Here is a 23620-nt window from a genome sequence, read left to right as displayed (position 1 = left end):
AATACAGTAGCAGTCAGTGGCTGTGTCCTCTGCAGACCCTTCTTGTGGGTCTAGAGACAGCTGTAAATGTTTTACACTTTCAGAGATGTATAGCTGGAATTGTGACACATTCCTAGGGCTGTGGGGATTGCCCCAAGTGTTATCGGATCTTCACCCGCTCTTGGTTATACTGTGTTCATTCCTCTTTTACTCAGAGCTTAACTGGTTTCAACAATTACCGAGTATGTTCTTTGTCAAATAGGGAAGTTATATATCAGAGATTTTGAGGGAATGATGATAGAGCAATTTCTGCAAGTCTGTGGCTATGAGTTTTATTTGGGATGATGCATTCTTGATGGCGTTTGGGGGAGACACTGCTGCTGTGTAATCCTCATACAGTTTAGGAACAGAATCAATCTTCAAACCCCCATACAAGGGTGTATTTGAGAGAGAGGTCAAAGAAACGGCAATTGATGTGAGACAGTGACATCCAGATGAAATGTTCTCAGCATGGACATGTCTTTTTTGCTGAATTAACCAACACTGTACTCAGACCACTGCCTCCCTGTCTACCTGTCCAAAGTACACATTCATGTATCCATCAGGGCCCCAGTGATATTGGTAGCTCTCACTGAGAAATGCCTTCATCCCTGATGTCTGTTATGCAGCTCTATCGCTCTTGTCAGGCATTTGTTCTACCTCTGAACCCCCTGTGGGTATGGAATGTTTGTGACATGTTCACTTCAACACTTCTGAGCATTACACACATCCATAAGAAATATGAAGCATGGGATAAGCAGGACACCTCAAGAGGAGACAGGTTTTAGTACGTTTAACCTCTTTGCACACTGGAGCCTTCTCATTCTGAGCACTACATGACTTCAAGCTATTTTCAATGGGTAAGCAGTAGATAACAATAATATTAAAGGATCTTGTAAAGGAGGAAAATTGATAATTCTTCCTTTAAGTGCTGAAAATATTTGAGCACATACATATTTAGGGTTCCAGGCTGTGTAGCTTGGTGGCTTCTGCATCTGAAGAGTAACGAAGGCCATGAAGACAATTAGCAGGAGCAGAGGGCTAATAAACCTCCATGTGATCTGCCAGAAGAGATTGAGTTTTCTTCCGGTCATCCATTCCACATCTTTACTGAACCTTGTAAAAGAGGGCATGTTTATGATGATGTCAGAGCTAGAGTGGTAATAGTTTCCCTGTTTTATAGTTTCCTGTAAGTTGGAAACACAGAGCACAGCACTGTAAATCTTTTCTATTCCACACCATTCTTTAATAACACACTGCTTGCTTGAGTAAATAATAATATCATCCAAGTAGGTCTTTATTGAGCCATACCAGAGATGGATGACCAATTTACATTGTCAGTTTAATTACCTGAGTACCTAGTGTAAGGTTTCTGAGCTTAAATAAATTATGATAATATTGCTGCAGTTCTGTAAACTATTCAGATATTTAAAATAAAAAGACTAAATTGCCAAGGGAACAAACAGCCCACTAGGAAAATGTCTCAGTTACCAGCACCAAATCAAATCAGGTTAGGGTCAAAGTTAGTGCAACCTGAGCTGCATTTATGTCTTAGAAGAAAAAATTCCATCTCTTTCCAACATACCTTTTAATTTTATAGATGTACACAACTCCAATCACTTCAAAAAAAGCGATGACTAGAAGAGGCACTGAACCTGCATATCTGTCAAAAATGTCAATCCAGTAACTCCCTGAACCCAGTGTAAAACACAGAGCAATGAGGAAGCTAATTAGACATATTATACCTGAAGAAAAAAAGATATCTTTGTTACTGGAGTACTCAACTTGGTAGGTTTATTTTTGTTCTAAATTGCTTTGTTCTTTTTCAAATAATTTTTATTCTCTCCCTCTCTGTGGAGTTACAACAAGCTGTTTTCTCATTAGGGGAGCTAATACCAATTCCCAAACTCAATTTTCCCCTGTGTGTTGGCCAAGAGCACTACTCCTGCAGGAGGAATGCATTAATGTGACTCAGAGCATCCTTCAGTTGTTCGTACTTCTTCCATCAGACAGCCTGGGCTGTGCTGTGAGCCAGTGTTAATTTTTGACTGTTGGAGTGAGTTTCAGGTGCCTCATTTCCATGCAGCCATAGGCTTAAACTGCAGGCAGGTGGTACCTTGGAAATGTAAGGACCCCCTGGATTTCTGTCCCCATTTCCTCAAAGAGCCCAGAGCTACAAATGTTTGTGTTATGTTCCAGCATGTGTCATTTGGGTTTCAGCGCACTTCTGTACAGCCAGTTCCCCTTTAGTCAAGATTTAGATTTGGGGTAATGGAGAGAAAAAGTGGGAAGGAAAGGAAGGAATAAACGTATTTCTGGACATAGCCGTGGGCTACAACTCAGTTTGTACATCTTTCTAATGTGTTGCTAATTACTTCTAACTCTGAGATGGCCTTTGGTTCACTTCTGTAAAATGTTGGCTCCAGACTTTTTTTTTTTTTTTTTAAAGTTCACAATTGGAAAATCAGTTTTAAAATAATATTGTTAACTCATCAAGTTGGGAATAAATTTGTTTTTACATGAAAAATTTTAAAATTAGGGTTACTATTTAGATACCACAGGAAGACTCTACAAAAGGCATAACAGCAATATTTCCCATAAGAATTTAAAAGGGCACGTTGCAGAAATATTAGTCTATTAGTTGCAGCTGCTATAGATTTTTCTGGACCAATTTCATAGTAGGATCTCTCAGACTCTCATTGAGTCTGTTTCTTAAGGAGCGGGTTTTGTTCAATAACCATGGCTGGTTGAAAAGATTCCAGTTTTGGTGCCAGAACAGAATCACACACCTTCATTCCTCATTTTTCAAGTGGTAATTTTCTACTCTGACATGTTCACAGTAAATGTGAATCTGTAGCAGCATAAATCTGGGTGAAATAGGTGTGAATGACCTCTCTTACAGTGGTAAGTTCAAGTGCAGGTGGTTATGGCAGACCAGCTGATGTCACTGGGTGCCTTAAAGTGATTTGTATCAGTGCCAAAGGCTTAAGGGAAGGCTAGGCTCTTCCTGATGACTGCAATAGCTGAGAGTGGAGTGGACTCTAGGAATAGCAATTTAACAAGCTTTCTCAGACTGAAACAGCTTAATTTGCAAACTAAAAAAAAAACTGGCCAAGGCAATATAATATTGTCACCTGACAGCTTCTGCCATAACTGCTACCTCATCTCTCTGCTTATCTTCTGCAAACAAAACCACTGCCCTTACTTACACTGTGACATTCAGCTAAATTAATGCTAAAAATTATTAATTCTTCTGTGATATTAATTAAGCAGTTAATAGTTTGTGCATCTATAAGGAAGTCACCTTCTTTGAACAAAGCAAATACCTTACCAGATAATAGCTCTTTAGGTGCTGATTTAGGTATAATTTGAAGCTCTAGAAGAGGAGTGAAGACACCCTCAATGTTTCCAAACATCGAAGAAAGGCCCAAGCTGAACAACATGATGAAAAACAGGATGGCCCAGGCTTGGGACCCTGGCATGAGGATGATAGCTTGAGTGAAAACAATGAAAGCCAAGCCAGTTCCTGAGACGCTCTGCAGCATTCACAGACAGATAAAAATACACATTACAATGTCATTTCTCATGCATAAAGTGATTATAACACACTGCTGCCCTTTTCTGAGTCAAGGTTGCTGGTCACCGTGTGGCCTCTGTGGCAGCCAGCAGTTGAGAAAATGGGCAGTGGGGAGTTTAAGTGTTCTAGAGATATCTAGACAAGCACAGAGCAGAATTTTAGCCTGCACAGAGAGATGGGTTCAGAGTTAAGCAGACTAGACAGTTGTAATTGTAATAGAAATTGCTTTGCTAATACCATCTTAAATGTGCTTTTTAGAAATCTATTTTTAGAATCTAGTAGCTTCTGGGAAAAAAAAAAAGAGGTGTAAATAAGGATATGATTATCACTCTTAACACCAAGAGAATTCATTAATCATTGGCCACAAAACCCCCTATAATGGCCAAGGCAGAAAAGACTAATAGGGAAAAAGCCAATTTCAACCAAATTTCTTTTGATTTAGTCTCCCAAGGACCAGGATATTGAAATCTAAGCATTGAAAAATGCTAATGTTGCTATAACTTGGAAGTAAAATATTTCAAACTGTAAATCAGAAATGGATGCCATCAGAAGAAATGAGACAAAAGAAACTGACTTGTACCAGGGCTGGAATGTTGTCCTTGGACTTCTCCATCATGTGAGTAAAACAGGCTAGTTTACCATTATTGTATGTTAGGGCTGTAGTGCATTTGCACACACTGACTGTGCCTAACAGGATCCCTGAAGCAAGTGCAATGAGTAGGATGAGAAAACAGAGAAGAAACATCTGTGTTTAGTGGTAGGGGAAATGTTATAGGAAGGTTGGAAAATAAGTAGAGGCTCATGATGTACTTTGGTGGTGAACAGTTTACATTGTAATGGATTTTTTGATACTTTCCTAAATACAGATTTAGGAAATTCCCATTCAGCATTCTTTTTCCATAATCTTTCATCTAGATGTGTTCCCCCATTATGCCTTTTTCTGCAAACCAAACCAGGGCTGAATCTAGTGTCCATGGTAGGCTTCTGGTGGGAGCACCCTGGAAGATCAGTTTTGTGGCAATAATGTGTAGTTTTGTTTGCCATAACAGACAGCGATACATTCAGAATATCCTACAGCAGTATTGTTATTTCAAATGTTGAAAGATTGATTTGTTGCATGATTATGTGTAATATATCATTGCAGGTAGAACAGAATACATGTAAGAAAAAGGATGATACCAATCCTTCTGTGTAATTTTGTTTAAGGATTACCTGTTGTAATCAGTTATGGTACCTGATCAAGAAATTCTTGAAGATCACAGCTTTTCAGTTTGAGTCCAGCAATTTTTTCTGGATATGATGAATTCAAAAAACTAATCCAGGTTGTATAGTTCTGTCGCATGATGCTTTCTTCTGGAAGATCAAACTCATTGATTATATTGATAATGTTCCTGCCAGAGAAGCCAACATATTTAAACTTTAGTTTAAAAGTTTGCAGATGATGTGGCTGGAAATGCTATGCTGTGTATTCAGATGCTACTCCAAAGCTGTGTTTACTTTCTGTGCTGCTGTTTACAATATAAAGGAAAATATTAATTGACAGCTTTTATATATAAAATAGTAGAAAATACTCAGACTATTTAACGTTGTCTCAGACAGAAATTCTGACTACTTTATGCAGATTCAGTCTCTAAATCATTTTTGTTTTATCAGGTCTCCAGACCATTTCTATTACTTGTGTTTAATAAGTTAGTGAAATAAATTTCTAATGAAATAGAAAAAGGAAAGGATTTTTACTACTTCTAATGCTATCCTGAGAGTAAGGTGCAAACCTTGATGCACTACTTGAAATGGGTTGTTCTGCAATTTGTCTTTATTCTTACAAATTATCATCCTTGACTCAGTCCCATAGTACTTTATATTTTTACATTAAACTTCTCCATACAGATGCTCTTCTTTTGTAATGAAAATAAATTCTCTAAAAACATGTCTTTCAAATAACACATTATCACATTACCTATTTAGGCACTGAAACCACAGTATAACTTTGGGAACACAGCTTTCTCACCTGTCCAAGCAGTCCCAGTAGGCTGTGGTTGCTTTAAACCCCAAAACAGAAAAGACTGGGATGGAAGCATAGAGGGATGTCATACTGTTCACAATTGCTACTGTCACAGCATCCTTTTCACAGTCATTTCTAGAGATAGCATTTAAACAAGTGAAGTGATTAAAAAGACAGATTTACTTATCTGTAACGCAGTTATTTGTGCAAACATGTTTTTTAAAATTTCTTCTCTCCCTCCCTCCCTCCCTCCCTCCCTCCCTCCCTCCCTCCCTTCCCTCTCCTTCCCCCTTCTGTTAGAAAATCTAGTGGGCCTTTTACAAAGACAGATGCTTTTCTAAAGATCCTTTAGAAAAATTAAGGAAAACATTTTGAAAATTTAAAGAACTTGCACAAAATGCAGCAAGAGTTCAGCCAGCTAATAAAGGTTGGGGTTCTACTCACTTTGTTGGATTGTAGCTTGCGAATGCAATAAGCCCTCCAAAAGCCAAAGAGAGAGAGAAGAAAATCTGTGTAGCTGCATCAAGCCATACACGGGGATTTTTCAAAGTGTTCAGCTGAAATAATTGAAAGAAATGCATGTATTAGGCTTAAATTAAAATTTCTTTTTCTCTTGCAGTTCTCATAGCTCACCTGTTCTTTCAATTCCGGAATTTTGAGCTGTGTTGCTATCTATGAATACTATGAAAGTGGAAATAGGTACTAAACAGGTCAGTAAAACAGGTGTTTTCAAGAGTATCATAGAAGCTATTTAAATGTGTGCAAGAATTATAGAATCTTTTTTATTGTACACTTTGTCTGTCTGATGTTATAATGTGGTTCTAAGTGATAAATACTAGGAACACAATAGGGAAAATGCATTTTTCCTCAATTACTTTCTTTTTTTTTTAAATTCATGTACTTAACCTGCACTTAAAGAATATTGTCTTCCTAAAACTCTATAAACAAATACTAAACCTTCACTGTTTTAAGACAGAAAGTGATTCTGTAGCTTCCCACATTTGCTTAAAAAATAATTTAATAGAAGGGACTAAAAGCACAAGTAGGCAAAAAGAGAACAGTTATTAAGAGCAGCATCTGCTATTCAAGGTGCTGTGAAAACAGCAATAAAAATAGAAGATCAGCATAGGACATACAAGACAAAAGGAGAAACTGACAAGTTTGAATTTTGTTGTAAAGGCAGTATGATACAGGAAGGTAAATTAAAAAGCAATGATTGGTGGATTACAGAGAACATTAAGCAGTTTTAAATAGCTGCACTAAGGAGTCTTGACATTGAAATCTGCATAAAAGAAAGAGATAAAACATGAGTAATGCACAAAATGGAAGTGTGATCCATGAATATTACTTTACTGCAAACCTACAAAGTGGTGTGTTATACCCTACCATGTGAATTGCTCTCTGATCCATTATCAAGGACAGGGAATAGAAGAATGTTTTGCTGAGAATGTTTAAAAAGTCAGATAGTTCAGAAGTGATGCTGGGACTGTAGACTATTTCACTTTGTTTTGCAACAGTCTGAGTCAAATCTGCATCCCAGTCATGGAGGACAACTCGTGTGTTTTGTGTCTGTGTGCCTGTGCTTGTGATCCGGGCCCATGACTGGGAACATATGTAGGAGTGAGAGGTAAGTATGCCAAAAGACCCTTCATAGCATTTTGGTTTTCTCTGAAGCCTGGCCTGAGCCTGAAGAGCAAGAACAATGGGTGCACCTCGGTGTGGATGGATGCAGGCAATGCCATTACTGCAGGTGCTCTCTCCACAGGGAGACCAGTGCTTTGAGCACAGCAGAGTCGTGTCACCTCTTGTACAGCACAACACAGCCAGCAGATTCATGGAACCATTTCTGGCTGAAGTGATTCAGCAAAGGCAAACCCTTCTGGAGGTTTATTTTGAAAGATCACAGTCAAGCCCTCAAAGGCCAGAGTGCTCACTGGCAGGACTTTGTGCAGGTGCTGTTGCAGTGCAGCAACTTGGCACTCACGTGGCTCTGTGGCCTTCACACTTTGATTAAGTGCTGCCAAGTCAGTTGATGCTGACAGATGAGACTCCTAAAAGTCTGGCTTTCTCATTGGGAACTTTGGCAAATGAGTCTGGATATAGTTTAGACTGGTACTAGGTGCAGTGCATTTATTGACTCCAAAAGATACTAATCAACCCCCAAACTTGAAAAGATAACAGGCAGGAAAGCGTGCCATGGCAATGTCATTATCTGGTCTTCAGCAAATTGTTGAAAGTGTTGTTTTATATTTATATGACATACAGGTTTTATAAGCATATGTTCAGAAGAAAAAATGTGCTGATGCCAGAAACATGTGGATGAAGATGCATGATCAGTGTTAATGAATAGTCCCCTGTTCATTCCCTGTAAGGAGGAAAGTAAGTGTGTTTGGATTCTTGAATATATGAAGCACAGACAGAAACAGAATTAAAAATTACAAAATTACTGGGGTCCCTGTGATATGTAATTTTGCTGTAAAAACAGCTAATGGTTTTGTGAATAGAGGATTTGTGGGCCTATGCTGTTTTTTTTTTTTTTGTGTGGTTTTGTTGTTGTTGTTGTTTTGGGTTTTGCCTTTTTTAGTTTTTTAGTTTGTTTTTGTGGGGTTTTTTGGTTGTTTTTTTTTTTTTTGGTTGGTGTTTTTGGTTTTGTTTGTTTGGTTGTTTTTTTGTTTTTGTTTTTTTGTTGTTGTTTTTTGGGGTTTTTTTGTTAAATAGCTGCTGAGTTCTGGGGACAGCAACAGTTGCCCAACCAAGTTCTTGGAATTGTTCATTGCCAGAGAACCTCAAAATATTTACAATCTCTGAAGTTCTTTCAAATGTGAAAGAGACTGGAGAAGGAGACGTTTGCATTCCTTAGGTGACACAGGTGTCCCCTGAAGCTGAGACATGCAGAATGTTGCTGATGCATGATGGAATCTTGTTGCTCTGTTTCTGCTGCCTCTGGTTATTTATTTTGCAAAAACCTTTCCAAAAGTCTGTTCCAGCTTCTGTGTGGCTTCATCGTTGTACAACTTCTGCTTTCCCTTCAGGTGTCACTTCAGGATAATTTTTTGTTTTCTTGGCATCTTCATTTTCCAAGTAACCAAGAATTTTGAGAAGGTGAGTGAATCATCAGACTTCTCTATGTCTGAAAGTCAATGAAATGAAGTATTCATTATTTATTCTGAAATTTAAGGTGGAAAGTGTGTCAGATGACAAAAGCTGATTATGTATTTTTGCATGAAAATAAAAACACAGCCTTGCATAATTAAAATCCAGATGTATGCTTTTATTATTTGTGGTACTTACTAACAAGAGCTAAAATACAAACTTGGAAAGTGAATAAACTTTAAAAATGTGGTTTAGAAAAACAAGTAAATTGTGGTAAATAACCACCATCATAGGTGGTTATGATGTTGAAACTGGGTAAGATGGGACTTTTTGTGCTAGGTGTTACTTTCACAGACTTTCACAAACAACATTGAGGTGTCACAGTTATGAGATAATGGATGTAGCAGCTATTACCGAGAAACTACAATTTCTGCTGCACTGCAAAGTTGGAAAGAAGTTGGAAAATATTGCCTCCAATCAGGGAAGAATGTCAAGAAGATTGATTTTATGTATTTTAAAAGCAAGCTGAAACAGACAGTAGGTGATTTAATTCTTACTTTATTTTGCTAAAACTTTTTCTGCAAAAAGACAGGAAAAGAAGCACACATTTGAGAAATATGCTTTACAGTTTTGTAAACTGATGGGGTCTGGGTGGGCCTAGTAAATCTCTGCCTAACAGCCCTCCTGTACAGCTCACTTTGAGGCATCCCCTGTAGAGAAGCGTAAAAGAAAAACCCAGTGTTTGCTTACAGGGAGGGTGGGAATAGCCTAACAGCAAAGGCAATACTGGTACTGCCGTTGTGGGCTAAGGGGATGAAGAGAGAAGGGCAGTGTTGAAGCTGTGTGCTTACTGTGCTTTTGAAGTCCTTGAAGTGCCACAACCCTGTGTAGCAATTGGAAGGTTAGTTTAACAAAGCCATCTCTTACACTTCTGTGCAATGGCAACACCGATAGCAGGTATCACTTACCAGGCTGTTACATCAGCTTTTCCACATTTGTAGGTAAGAGTATCACTAAAATCATCTTCAGATGACTTTTCAAGGATATCCCCAGGATCTGCTTCCTCAAACCAGCAAACCATCAGCTGCAGGCTCTCTGCAGGTGGATTTTCATTCTGACTTCTGTTGCCAGTGTACAAATCCATCCGGCTCTTTTATGATGATCTGCTCCTCCTCAGCACTGCAATACCTCCAGGCTTTGTGAGTACACACAAATCTAGTTTCCTGCATTCAGTTCAGGATCATTGAAAACTAAATTCCAGAAATGCCTGAGCTCTTCCAGAGAAACCTGACAGCCTAGCTGAGACTAACTGATGACGGGCTGAGGCCTGTTTTGTTTGTGTTGTCAAAGCTGCTTTCTTCCCTAAGACATTGCACCAACCTCTTATAGTCCTGTCTGGCCCTTCAAAAATGTAAGTGAATATCTCAATCTGTAAAAACCAAGCTTGTCCTTCAGCTCTGGCAGCATTTAGATGGGTGTCTGTGCCACTGGGCTTGTAGAAAGAGAGATAAAACATATCTCATCTGAGCTTCCCCTTGCTCTTGTCACTTTCCCATCTGGCATGTAAAGTATCTCTGAACTTCTTGGCTTATGTTTTCTTTAATATCTGTGTTCTTGTTTAGGAAAGGAAAGGAAAAATCCAGTGCTCCTGTGTTTGAAGCACTGCTGTGGCTGCAGAGGCAGCAGATGCTTGAGAATGTGACAGTGAGTGCTGCTTTTCCTCCTCTACACCCACCACTTCATGGAGCTTTTTAGCCATGAAGGCAGAGTTGTGAGGAGCCTCTAGTGGATAGCAACCACTTAGTGGGATAGTTTGACTTTGCATTTGGGAATGCTGCCAAGGACAGTGTAGGAAAGGTGCTTCTGAAATGGGCAGCATGTGGAGGAATCTGGAAGTCCTGTCCATATGAGAAGTTAAGAAAAATGGGAGAGGGGCTGTTCTCCAGCAATTCTGTCTTTTAGGAAGAGATATGGGGGAGGGGAGAAATACTATGAAGAAACAGGGGCAGGGGAAAATTACTTTAAACCTTCAAAAAAATTTACAGTGTAAATCCTCAGTTGTTCTTGTTGTGAATTCTTAAAAGATTAAAGCTGTGTAAATTCTGTAGCAGTGGCAGGGAAATCCCATGTTTCTCATGTACTTGTGAAGTACATCAGTTTCACTTACACATTAAAGACTGGGGCACCCATAACATTCTTAAACTTAATTTTCCAGTATTTTCTTATAGGCTTACTACTGAACTGTTAAATTCTTTGCTGCTTATTTTCTTGTGAAAATACATTAAAATAATTAAGTCACTTCATCTCAGAAAAAGAGCTTAGCCGAGCTCTTGGACAGACATCTAAACCAGGAGTTGTTGGCAAATGGTATGAAATCTGAGGAGGAGTAAAAGGAAAGTTAATAATAATACTTACATTAGGGGTGAAGAGGTAAATCAGACCTTCAGTGGCTCCTGGTAGAGTGAGTCCTTGAATAAGGAATATAGTCAGGACCAGATATGGAAATATTGCTGTTACATAAATTGCCTAAAATAAGGAGGTCAGAAGACAGAGAGTTACTGGCAGTAAGTTCAATCAATCCTATTTAAATTATTGCAACATACAATAATAATAATATTAGATCAGACAGCTACAGATGAATACAGACACCTTTCAAATAAACAAGGTGTACTTTTGCAGAATATATTTTTAACAAAATGGCTCTTAAAACTGTGTGAGGGAAGGCTGGTAGGGCAGAAGTGTTTGCAATGGAAAAGGAGAGAAGCATCATTTTAAGCCACTTGTACTGTTGTTCTCAATTTGTTGGACAGGGAGCATACTGAATGGTGCCAGTGTGGTAAATGGAGTAAAATGGGGTAAATGGGGTTTTCCTTTTTGTGGTAAAAACTCAGTGTCTGGAGGGCAAGATTTCAAACTGTAGGATAATCACTTCTCTACCCTTTCCATACCTTCCCTGTGGTTTCAATTCCTCGGATGGTGCAGAGATAGACAATTGCCCAGCAAGCTGCTAAGCACAAAATGAGCCACCACTGGAATGTGCCACTCTCAGCAATATCAGGTGTTATGTTCAAAGTTTTCCTGTACCAGAAATAATTTACTGCAGTGCTTTCATAACATTCTTCATTAAACCCTGAAAAAAAAATGTGGCAAGTGTTAGAATAAATTGTGGACTGCAAAATCTAATACAGCGATGGACTCTCTGTAAGGTGCAGCAAGACAAACTCTCACAGCAGGCTGAGACTATGAGACTTATGTGAGACCTTCACCAGAACATCATCAGCATTTTACACAGGAGATAACTTCCTGATTAGAAGCAGTGTTGTACTCAGTGCAAGGTAAAATCTAAACTAATTGTAGTGAAAACAATGAAATTTTTTAGCTATATAGCTACAAACTGGTGAAGCCATAACAAACTTCAGGCACCTGAGAATACATCTAAGTCCAGGCTCCCCTGGCTATGTCATGGCCCTGTGGTAGGGAAAGACCCAGGCATTGACCTCTTTGGTTTTGAGTTCCCAGGACTTTTGTGAACAGGAACTTCAGGCATCTGCATGCAGGGGAGTGGACATTCCCCTGACAGGGGGGAATGCCTAAGAAAAGGGAACAGGGAGTGTGTACACCACAACCTGTGATGTCCATTTGTCTTCCTATTCTAGAACAGTCCTAAGGTTTCCAAAAGAAAGTTTAATTCCACTATGTTTTGTCTTTTTTCTTAGCCTTTTACTCAGCTGGTATTTCTTGCTGTGCCCTGGAACTCGTTCTCTCTCATGCTCTGAGAAAAAATGGAAGCTGAAAAATAGTTTTAAAAAACAGCATTCTTGCTTATTCTGCTTGTGTACACTGTCTCTCTTTAGTGTTAGTGAAGATTTTGTAATGGACAGCAGGACTTGTTCCATATTTTGTTTCCCATTTTAAAGTCAAGCAAAAGGACTCATGGACTTTCTGGCTATTGTTGTTCCTGTGAGTATGATGAATTTGAGCAAGCCAGCATGACTCTTGTACCTTTTTAACAGGAAATCAAACCAGAACTTGTGCATAATTTGGGGCAAAATAAAGTGTGGCTTCTTGATTAGCCCAGAGTCTGTTGTTTTGCTAGCAGTGCTCATGGAGGTGTACTTACCTGTTCTGTTTTCATTTAGAGGACAAACACTCCAAGGAAGAGGTTCTTGGAAGGAGTTTATGAAATACCACATCACCCAAGTTAAAACAGTGTTGTAGTATAAGCTCACCAGAACCGACACCATCCATGAACCAACTCCTACGGAAAGCACAAGATCTCACTTCAGAAAAGTTTTGGAAAAAGTTATCAGTCAGTCACTGCACTAGCTGTTAGAAGCTCTCATTTCCTAGTTTTTCAAGATTTTCTTCTCCATCCCCCTGATCCCATCCTGAGATTTTCTAATGAAAGATGGGCAGCTGGGTCCTCAGTAGCCAAACACTGGTACACAATCCCCGAGATCACCAGCCCTGCTTCAGGATTGCTGAGACTCTCTACTTACATAGAAGGTTAGGGTTGAAATCTTTGCTCTAGTATGTAGTCCATTGTTTTCTACAATACTGGCCAACTGTAATAGCAGAGAGCAAAAGAGATCAAAGTTTTATAGTGTGCTGTAGCTGTGTGAGGCCACTCTTGTCCCAAATCATGCACAGGTGCCCTAAATTTGGCACTGTTTTACTCCTGTGATGAGGAGGGAAGAATATCAACACCACAGTTTCTGCTTGCTTGCATTTTTGCAAAGGGAGTATGAACATGCCTGGTTGTAGGAGATGGGTTTAGCTTGAAGCACCACCTGCAGCTTGGCATTTCTTTCTTGTTGCCCTCCAGCCCTTGATTCCTCTTACCCTCCCCTTCTCCTCCCACACAGGCAGGGCCATCAGTGCCAAGTCCATTTCAGGCACCTGCTTAAAGCAGGTCATGATCCAGCAGAGCTGGCTGAAGCATGCAGGAGCTGGCTGAAGCATTCCCCCTGCCCTGCAGGCACAAGGGTGTGTTCCCTCAAATACCCAGGAGAGTCAATGCCTTAACCTCCTCCTGGTGGCTATTCTGGATCACTTTTTGCAGCCTAACAATGGTGGACACAGGACACCAGATGTGTTTTTTCGTGTATTAAATAAGTAGAAAAGAGCTGGCAGTCGAGGACTGCACAACAGTGTGGTGCACTATGCCATGTGGATTGTCCCTCATGCCCAGCTGTGTTGATAAAGTCCTTTCAGTAGCCCCACCCTCTTGTGGAGGGGAGCCTTCCCATGTGCTTTGGGCTCATTAGGAGGTACCAGGATCCTTGATTTCCTGTCTTTCTGTCCTTCCTCAAGTCTGCTATTCATGGACAGAGAAGACTGGGTCCTTGAGGGGCTGTGAGGGAGGAGCAAGAAGCACTGTGAGCAGGCAGCTCTTGTTGAGCACCAGGGTATGGTATGGCAGTGTTGAGGAGCAGAGCCCATTTCATTATGCTCCCCACAGCAAAGGTTATTAGGTTTGCCTTTTAGGCTCTTCAAATGATCCTAAAATGTGCCTGCAGTAATGCCTGGTGAGAGCAATACACAATTTCAGAATCACAGAATGGTTTGGGTTGGAAGGGACATTAAAGACCATTTAGTGACACCCCCCTGCCATGGATGGAGACATTTCAACTAGACCAGGTTGCTCAGAACCCCATCCAACATGGCCTTCAATGTTTCTAGGGAAACCATCCCTAAATATCTCACCACCCTCATTACAAAATATTCCTTTTTAATCCTAACACTCATTTCTTTTTATATCCTAAAACACATCAGGCACAGGTCTGTAGGAAGTGAGTGCTGGGTGGGAGCTGTCTGCAGTTCCTTGAGCTGGGACTGAAGGGACGTACCAACACCTCCAAGGTAAGGAGAGATGGTGTTCCAGGCTCCAATGCTGCCTTTCCTCAGGCACTGCCCGAGGGCCAGCTCGAGGTGTAGCAGTGGGATTCCTTCAAAGAGAAGAGCGATGAAGTATGGTATCAGGAAAGCCCCTGAAAAAACATTTTAATGTGATTAAGCCACATGATTTTTCTGCATCTCACTGAAATTACTGGTTTATAATTAATCTGCTTTATGAGCCTTACAAAGTTCTTGTAGGATGTGTTGAGAGAGGGATCATTGCTAGGGACACCTACAAGTAATGTCTGTTGCTGGTAATTTTGGTAGTGAAGATGGAGGAGGAGGGACTGGGATGCTTAGTGCTGCAGGACACTTCCCTCAGGCATTGCTGCAGTCCATTATAGGTAACCTCACTATTTCATCCATTTCCCTTTCTTTTAAGCATCTTTCATCTTCCTTCTCATAAAGCAGAGGGGTTTACCTGTCCCCTATTCCATCTGTTTTCCCTTCAGTGCATTGCCTCATTTCATTTCTTAAGGCTCTCAGGCCTGTGCTCCTCCATCCTGGAAAATCAGGATTATGTGCTCTATACCCCCAAGACACTAGGTTATTTTATTGCATGAAGCTCTGCTCAGACCACAGAGCCTCTAGCAAGGCTGAAGTTGTTCTCTGGGACATGTGAGCCATGAAACTTCATTTCTTCCCAGTTTGTGTCCTTTACATCTTTTCTGTTTTCCTCTCAACATCTCCCTTGAGCCAGAAGCAGTGTGTCCTGTTGGTTGCCTGTTGGGCAGGCAGTCCTACCAACAGCCTGGCTGATTCCTGCTAAACTGTGTGCAATGCCTCTCTTCCCCCACCTTCCCCCAGAAGGGACACACATTTGGGTCTCCCTTCTTTTGCACAGATGCTGATTTTCATGAGACCAGAAGTTTCATCAGTATGTTTGTACCACCTGCCCGAATGTCCAGTTAAATTGAAATGGTGGAATAGATTGAAGTTTATTGCCATGGTGATCACATGTGACCACAAAGTCTCTTTTCTCCAGGGAGACAAAGACAGAAATCCTGCCTCAGTCACCTCCCCATCTTCCTACAAATGTGAACAGATTTCGTACTCCTCATAGCTTTGTCAATAAACTTGTGCCTTGTTCTATAATTTCTGATTTGCCTCCAGACCTCATATCCGGGTCCTCTCAGCTCTGCTCCTCCAGCTCAGGAAACTTTCTTTATGCTCTGTCTTCAGCCCTGAGAGAGAGGTGGGGGAATGCACAAGGATTTCTGGTCTCCACCTGGAATGGCGCCTGGGTTCTGCAATCAGTGGCTATTTAGAAAGGCTGGGCAGATAAAATCTAATCTCTTGAGTTAGTGTTGTATTGCAATAACTTTGCTACCTCTTGTTACGTGCTGCAATAAATCCATACAACACCCAGAGAAGGTGTGTTGTTGGATGGTTTAGCCTTTTATCAAGTTATGCGTAGAAACAAAAATCACAAAGCTCTTCTCAGGAAAGAACTGTTCATAAACTGCCAAACTTGGAAATAAATGTCTCACCTTAAGATCTCTACTCTTGAAATGCTTTTAACTGGGAAGCAAATTTGAAAGACAAATCTCACAGTTAATTCCCAGTATGTTAAATCCTCAGTTTGAGGTCCCTTCAAGAAGAACCCAGTAACCTCTTGCCGTGCTCAGTCCTGTGGTCTGTTTCAAGCCTGCTGTAGTATTCCTATCCACAGCACATCTGAGGGTGCCAGCCCAGCCCTTCTGACAGTCTCATGCCTTGGCCTGTCTCCTGAGAAGAGCAAAATATTGAGGCAAGTGACCAGAGCACTGCAGTATGGAGTGCTCTACTTCATCCATCTGCCTGGTTCTCCACCAACTCTGGGCAGCAGCTGCAATCCATGCTGCAATCCCTGCTGAGCCCTCGCTAGCAGAGCACTCCATAAGAGACCAGCCTATCTCCCATATCATATCTCCTGGGAAATAACTGGGTAATAATTAGTGCAAACTGTTATCTCTCTCCCCTTTTCTGTTTGCTAGTTGAACCACTGGCAGCAGAGCATGTTTAGACATTCTGCTGATAAAACCATGTTTACTTTGTGCTGGCTTGTGTGTATCTTCAGGCATATTTACAGCATGGCAAAACATAATGTCACACTTGGGAAAAAAATACTGGTTTTCCATGAGAATTACATAAAATAATCTGCTATCTGCAAATATGAAAATATGGCAAAGGAATGGGTTAAAAAGAAATAGTTTATGAATCTAATCTTTCTCAAACCTAATTCGAGTAAATGGCTTGTAGTGTAAAGTAAGTGTTTAGTTATTCATTCCTTTGCATTACAATATTTTTAGTCAAAAAGAAAAGAGAAAAAGAACAGACAGTCTGCTGAAGCACTTGAAGCTTACTCTTCCACAATAAAATCCCCCACCTACAAAAAAACATGGAGAAACATTAACAGTAAGCTATCAGATACGGAATAGTGAGTAAGATCCCTCAAGCACTGTATAGTTGAGAGCTCTGATTAATAGATAGAGGAGGATGTGCCAGAAGGTAAAAAATAAGTACCCATTTTAAAAAATGCCACGAGAAATCTCATCATGAAGAAAGTAAGCAGAAAATCCAAGAAGCAGAGAACTTAAGACACAGCAGGTACCACAAACCAGAGCATTCAAACATAAGCACAGCAAAACCTCAGCAGAACCCATGTGATGTTAAGCCCAGGCACAGCAGAACTCTGTAGATTTGGCTTCCATGGAGGATGGGAAAAGGAAACTATAGCAGAAAAAATCATAAAGCACAAGCAACAAATTATCTTGTATCTGTACATTCTACCTAAAAAAAAAAAAAAAAAGAGTTTAGGAAAGAGTTTAGGTTTTTTTTTCTTCTGGAAAAGTGAAAAAGGAAAATTATAGTGGTGAAGCATTTTTAAATACTTTAAAAGGTTGGAGAAATGCCCATAAAAATAAAAAGTATTGCCAAAGCATGATTTAGTTGCATCCCTGGGGTGCGACTTAGGAAAATTTTAGTTTACAACATTCCTTCTGTCAGAAAGACACTGAAGATTCATAAAACATGGATCCTGCAAGTAGAAACGTGGTACTAAAAGAAGGTCGAGAAAAAAAACCTCAAAACTCTTCAAAACTTGCAAGAGTCAAAAGTTATTTTGGAAGGAATCCTGCACAAGGATATCACAAACCATGGAACAATGCCCTGCGCATGAGAAGACACAGAAGCTGTTGAAAAATAGCTTTTTCAAATCAGGCTATCAAAAACTGCAACTACTGCACTACTGGTAAGCTGGGGTCATTTACAAGAGAGGCCCAAGTGTCGAGCTGCTCCAGTGTGTAACAGGATTGCTGAAGAACCATTGGAGTGGGGACAGCTCCACAGCCACAGCAGTTGGAAAGGAAGGAGCAGGTGCACTAAAACCTGACCCCTCGATTGCAGTGCACGGGCAAGTCAGGTCAGGACAGCAACTGCCCGACCATATCCAGCAAAATGACACTGGAAGGGCACAACCTTTGCTGTATCACCTGCACGTGACAGTCTGGGGGGAAAGTGCACGAGCCTCTAGGCAGCCTGGGGAGAGCTGCCAGCGCTCCACAGGACAGAGAGACAGGGAGCTCCAGAGGAGTGCAGTCTAAAGTTGGCTCTCAACAACCAGCAAAGCAGAGTGAAACGACAAAATTGGGTTTGTCACTTGGAAAGAGAGACCAACAGACTGGGCTAGTGGAAATGTAAAGCAGTTTGAAGTATCAGCTGGGCAACCTCCTAATATATGTGTACTAAGACCTGTAGAAATCAATGTGCCTCGGTAAGAAGCAGAATAAAAAAGACCCAAGAGGTGTGCTTGCTATTGGGATACTACGACTTCCTAAATGGTGGAGAAATACTGATCAAAAATCAGGAAGGACTGATCTTGCATCTTACCAGTGCCTGTGAATCATCTAGCAGAAGTAAAGCAAGTGACTTGAAATGATGATTCAAAGACACAACAGCATTTGAAAGGCCAGAACATGAATAATACTTTTCCTTCAGATAGAGCTTTGGGAGTAGAAAAAAGAATTATAATAAAGACTAATTATAACAAATGACCTGGAAAGTGGCAAAATAGTAGTTTTGAAGAAAATGCATCTGTAGGGTCTGAAAAATTCAGAAAGCACATCTCAATGTGGTAAAATGCAGCAAACATTCGGAGATCCACTTCATTAGTTCTGTTGGTACATAGGAGGAATGGGGATGGGTGCACTTTTCCAAAAGACTAAGAACTTAATGGCAATATAGCTGAGATAATTTATGCAATTTTATGCAATAGGTGGGAGCCACTTGTTCAGATACAGAGAAAAAGATATTAGCTATTCAAAGGGGATTTTCAGACCTGTCCCATTCTCTCCATGGCAGTTCAGTGGCTAAGCAGTGTGGTATAGTCAACACAGCAAGGAATTTACATCAAGACATCAGATAGGAAAAAAAGCAACTTAATCACACTCAGCCCTCTCTCTAGAAAATAGCACTCCATGACCTCTTTTATGCCTTCTCACATGCCTCAATCCAGATGAAAAGTATGAGCTACTCCAAGCATTGTATTTGTGCAGCACACTTATGATGGCACTGATGCTGCCTTGCAGGCCACATTGCACACCTTACTGACTGAAACTTGGCAGGGTTGGATTTCCCACATAAATGACTGTATCTCCTAGAGAGACAGTGAGGGAGCCAAGGCCATGTCCAGAAAACCAAAGGGGCGATGGCCTTTTCAAATGAAGATGGGTAACACCCACAGATAACTCTTAAAATAATCTTGGCGAACTCCCCTGTGAAATGTGAAGGATGCAAGAAGGCAGCTTTCAAATACAAGCATGCACCAACCTGAGATATAAAGGGCAATCAAATATAGTAAATTATGAAAGGATTGACTCCACATGTCACAGCTTTTCACCAAGGGTTTAGGCAGGATATGGCAATAAACCAGAAAATGGAATTTGTTACTAGCTGTAATCCAATTTTTCTGTCAGACAGTGAATAGTTCTGCTCTTCCCAACATGTGTTTGTTTGAGCTGGTTTTGGGTTTTGCTTTTTTTTTTTTCTCCCCAGTATTTTTCAGTGATACAATTTGTTCCTCCTAGGTTTTGTTTTCTTTTTGAGGACACAGCGAACCAGGCATTTCACAGCACGTTGTAGTTCAAATTTGAGCAAAAGGTCAAGTAGGCCACAGGTTAAGAAAGTCTGTAAATGGTTGTCCCAGAAGTAAACAGTTCTCCCTTTGTAGCATGACTGTAGTGTGTAGCAGTGTGGGGTTTAGATGGTGGTTGCTGCTACCTATAGTAGTGTTTATGTGTATTTCTTTTCCTAGAAAATAAATTTTAATTTGTATTTTATATTACAGATATTTTTCAGTAAGTTTATAGGCTCAGGCACTATACACATTTTTAGTACCCACGGGTTAAGCAAGCATGTATATATATGACATATATATATATATATGTACACTACCTATAATCCAAAGTAAACCACTGTAGTCAGTTCTAGCTAGAACTGAGTTGGGTTCTTTAAGTGTGCTCAGATGGCTCCCTATATAAACATATGGATGTATGACTTGTTAGTGTCTCAGTTTTAAGTGACAAACTCTGTACTGGGCTATTTAGAGAATTCTTTTCAATCCCAGTTGCCTGGGAACATTTGTGTTTGTCTCTACCAACTGTGGCAAACAACCTTCATACCCATTAGTCATGAAAAGTAAATAGCTAACTTAACTCAGGCAATAAACCCAAATAATCAGTAACAGCAGCAGGTGATAAATGTCAGCAGAACTGATATTATATTAGATCTGAGTTACTGAGTAACACTAATGTGCAATGAATCAGGGCCAGAGGTCTGATGGGAACAGCTGACACAAGACAAATGTACAAGCACTTGTTTTCATCTCTTGTTTTTGAGAAGATGCAGAAACAATGATATCATCTGAACCAGCTGTAAAACAACCCCAGAAGACATCCAGCCTTCAAGCATGTCTATGCCATATCCATTCCTGGTTTCTCCATGCTTGTGATTATGGCTGCATGCAGAAAGCCATGGCACCTCTCAGGGCTCCCAGTTAAATACAGTGCTGCTGGTCTCTCCCATGTGCACATCTTCACATGCACACATGCAGGATTTATGCTCCAGTACACCTGAAAATCTGTTGGGCTTTTGCACCTGAGTTATTTGCTTTTGAAAATGCAAACCCAAACCACATCACTGCTTTAAATTAACAGAAGAAAAATGCAGCTACCTTACACACAGATGTAAATGCAAGAGCTCGGTCTTCTCAGTGATCTTCATAACTCACTCAACTTTTCCAGTGCCAGCTTTCTGTGACAAATTATTCACAAACCTCACAGCATTCTGTTACAGAGTCCATCCTGCTATTGAGCTCTTTGAGCCCTTTGTTGAAGGGGCCAGTAATGACCAAACACTGGCTGCCCATCCATACATTGACCTTAATTCACCACTGTCTTGTGCCACTGTTGGTGATGATGCAAAGTGGCTGTTTGCCATTAGTGAGTCTGGTGGCTATTTTAAGCTGGTTTCTCACTGGCAGCATTACTACTCAGAGAGCAAAGGAGCAACTCAGCCCTTGCCCCTGCAGCATTTCCCTGGTTTTGCTCTCTTTAAACCTGCTCTACCCCCTGTCTTTTTTGTCTCTAGAAGTTCCTGTGGGAAACAGTGTAGTTCTGGAGCTGGATGCACAAGCAAGAAGACTTTCTGAGCACTGCTAAGTCCATTAGACAGGTGACCTCCTTGCAGTCAGACTCATGCTTCTCTTGGGGCAGTGAGGACAGGGATGCAGGGGAGCCCAGAAGGGAGGATGGAGGGGAGAGATCAAACCTCAGGGGCAAATGAGCACTGCTATCTTCTGAAGTGAGGCTGGGATCTGAAACACTACTGGCCACAGCTGGTCATGGAGAAGCAACAGTTGGTGCTTCATAGGAAAGTGTGAGAGCCTTTTTAAGGGCAGTAGAGCAATATTTCATCTTAATCCCAACTTTGTACAAATTTTGTGCAGCCCCCTGCAGCTGGTGGCTCCAGAAGCTGCTCTGTGCAATGAAATGTGTGGAGGAGCTGCATCTTGCTATTATCCTGCCTGGGATTTTCAAACTTTCCACTGAGCACTTTGTGTTAATCATTCACTACATTATAAAAACATCACATTATGTTTGCTTTATTATGTTGTTTGTTAATCCTGAATGCTTTTCCTCTTGCTTTCCAAGACAGAAAGATCACCTGAGATGCTGTAGAGGATTTGACCTACAGTTCCTGCTTCATAAGAGTATTTTCCTTGCTGGTCTCATGCCATATCTGCTGTGGGGATGTCTCTCTAAAGATGTTAATCATGTCTCATAAATGCCAGTATCATTAACTGAATTGACAGGTTTTTCCCCCAGTAATTTCCATGGACAAATACAGAGAAACAGTGTGTACTCCTGGCTTTCTAGCCACCCAGTGATGGTACTTTTCTGCAGGAGTTTCACATTTTTAAAATAAATGATAGAAACCATCTAGTGTCCTGGGAGGAATCTTACCTACTGCTTCTTGTCTTATCTCCATTTGTGTAACTCTCACCTGTTGCATATTCAGCCTTAAAAAGCTCCTTGCCACCAAAATAATTTCCATTTTCTTGTTTATAGGCTATGATAAACATACTCTTTAATTTTCAATTTCATGACCTAAATAGATTGAATTCTTAAGCTGTTTGTGTCACAGAAGTTTTCTAACCCTTGAATAATTGCTGGGACTTTTCTCTATTTTGTCTTTAAAGATTTTGTTTAATTTTTAAAGTTGACTTTAAAAAGTGGACTTTTAGAAAAAGCCGGAGACTCAGAAGTTGTCTTACCATAGGCAGCAATGTCTCTGCCTACGTCCCAGTGTTCTGCTTACATCTGCCAAGGTTCTTTCTCTTGATACAACCTGCTATAGCTCATTCATTGAGCTACAATGAATGTCCCTATCTAAGTGGCTACTTCTCTCTGAAACACCTTCCTTTACAGGCTACATCCATTCTTGGTTCCTTGGTTGATTGAAATAGAAGTAGTTCATCAATACAGACACCTCAGTAAAACAAACTTGGATGTGATAAAATTTTCTGTTACTTAACATTTTCTCCAAGTGTGAATTTTTGGTTTCTCCAATTAATTGAAAGATAACAAATAATACTGGGCTGAAACAGTTTGCTCACTCTTCTTTAGACAGCTTACTATGGCAGATTTCAAAAGCTTCTGTGAATGGTGAGTTACCAAGCACTCTTTTCAGATCCATTTATATTTACCAAATTATCTGCTTCCAAAGCAATTCTTTGTGGAACTGGTGCTCAGGCACGGGCTTAGGCAGCTGTCCATGACACCTGGCAGGCTCCTGTTGCTGCTCCATCGGCTGAGCATTTTAAACAACCTCACAGACAGCCAAAAGCACAATTTAGTTTTGTGCAGGGACAATTCCAGATGATGAGGTAGCTCCTAAGAGCATGGGTGGGTAATGGCTCACTCGCCATCCCAAAGGGAAGTCCAGTGGCCATTTGTCTAGGGGCCAGTTCCCTCAGGCCTCCCAAGGACTTCTCATTTCTCCTTACGGTAGCCAGCTGCAGATTCAGTTTCCTGCTTCCGTTGGCATCTCAACAGCAGTATAAAAACTTAAACATAGATTTAAGTTTTTTTAAGTTTTCTATCATCAGTCAAGTCAGCATCAGTCTGGTCTTCCTAACTGAATGTATAATTTTATAATAAAATATATTTCTGTGGAAAGAGCTAATTAACTGGTGAAAGACATTAATGACAATCAGTATTTTTAAAAAAGGGATATAACTGGTATAAATGATGTAATTTCCATCCCCATCAGAGGTTAGTATAGCTGTATGAGAATTGCAGTTCAGTATTTTGGCAAAGTCCCGTTCCAATCTTACCGCCTCCGTGTATCTGGCACAAGTACGGAAAGCGCCACACGTTCCCCAGGCCAACGGCAAATCCGATACAGCTCAAAATGTACTGGAACTTATTGTCCCACTTGGGTCTGCCATCTTCTTTGGGGGTTTCAGGTGTTGCTGATAAATCTTGTGGCAT

General features: G+C 40.5%; 2 protein-coding genes across 2 annotated transcripts in view; one reads left to right on the top strand and one right to left on the bottom strand.

Annotated features, from left to right (window-relative positions):
• Positions 1-16083, top strand: part of TERT (telomerase reverse transcriptase) — a 49508-nt gene extending 33425 nt beyond the window's left edge. Inside the window, exons 16-17 of the mRNA XM_071455450.1 lie at positions 1619-7976; positions 8630-16083. The gene's annotated coding sequence lies outside the window, so the exon portion shown is untranslated. The remainder of the gene's footprint in view (positions 1-1618; positions 7977-8629) is intronic.
• Positions 1-23620, bottom strand: part of LOC139604323 (sodium-dependent neutral amino acid transporter B(0)AT3-like) — a 23952-nt gene extending 332 nt beyond the window's left edge. Inside the window, exons 1-11 of the mRNA XM_071455466.1 lie at positions 23464-23620; positions 14540-14680; positions 12811-12948; positions 11639-11820; positions 11106-11216; positions 6042-6154; positions 5604-5732; positions 4830-4986; positions 3350-3554; positions 1604-1763; positions 972-1134 (exon numbers count right to left, since the gene is read on the bottom strand). Coding sequence (XP_071311567.1) covers positions 972-1134; positions 1604-1763; positions 3350-3554; positions 4830-4986; positions 5604-5732; positions 6042-6154; positions 11106-11216; positions 11639-11820; positions 12811-12948; positions 14540-14680; positions 23464-23620 — 1656 coding nt within the window. The remainder of the gene's footprint in view (positions 1-971; positions 1135-1603; positions 1764-3349; positions 3555-4829; positions 4987-5603; positions 5733-6041; positions 6155-11105; positions 11217-11638; positions 11821-12810; positions 12949-14539; positions 14681-23463) is intronic.

This window comes from Agelaius tricolor, unplaced genomic scaffold, assembly GCF_023055355.1.
Source record: "Agelaius tricolor isolate 1412-34295 unplaced genomic scaffold, bAgeTri1.0.p SCAF_2, whole genome shotgun sequence".
NCBI lineage: Eukaryota > Metazoa > Chordata > Aves > Passeriformes > Icteridae > Agelaius > Agelaius tricolor.
The sequence above is the reverse complement of the archived record's forward strand: the minus strand, read 5'-3'. Positions and strand labels throughout refer to the sequence as shown.